Consider the following 334-nt stretch of genomic DNA (forward strand, 5'->3'; position numbering starts at 1 on the left):
AATATTATTGTTTATCGAGATGGAGTATCCGAAGGTCAATTTATGCAGGTGAAATTGTGTTGTATCATTAATTGAAGCAAAGTAAAAATTTATTTTTTTAAAAAGGTTTTGGAAGAAGAACTGCCTGCTCTTCGTAGGGCTTGCAAATCATTTGCAACAAATTACCGGCCGTTGATTACGTTTATTGTGGTTCAAAAGCGACATCATGCTCGATTTTTTTGTTGTGATGAAGCTGCAGCACGAGGACGCGGGAAAAACATCCCTGCTGGTACTGTTATCGATAGAGTAGGTGACATCTCCTGATGAATATGATTTCTTTTTGTGCAGTCATCAT

The 334-nt window shown here is 37.4% G+C and overlaps 1 protein-coding gene across 1 annotated transcript; it reads left to right on the forward strand.

The window, feature by feature from the left end:
- On the forward strand, positions 1–334 carry Tsp_14801 (eukaryotic translation initiation factor 2C 2; the record flags this gene model as incomplete). The annotated part of the gene is made up of 2 exons (XM_003370888.1): positions 1–48; positions 106–334. Coding segments are annotated over 2 exons (246 nt in total), but the record flags the coding sequence as incomplete, so codon positions are not given.

The sequence above is a fragment of the Trichinella spiralis genome, assembly GCF_000181795.1.
Source record: "Trichinella spiralis strain ISS 195 chromosome Unknown Scfld369, whole genome shotgun sequence".
In the NCBI taxonomy this organism is placed as follows: Eukaryota; Metazoa; Nematoda; class Enoplea; order Trichinellida; family Trichinellidae; genus Trichinella; species Trichinella spiralis.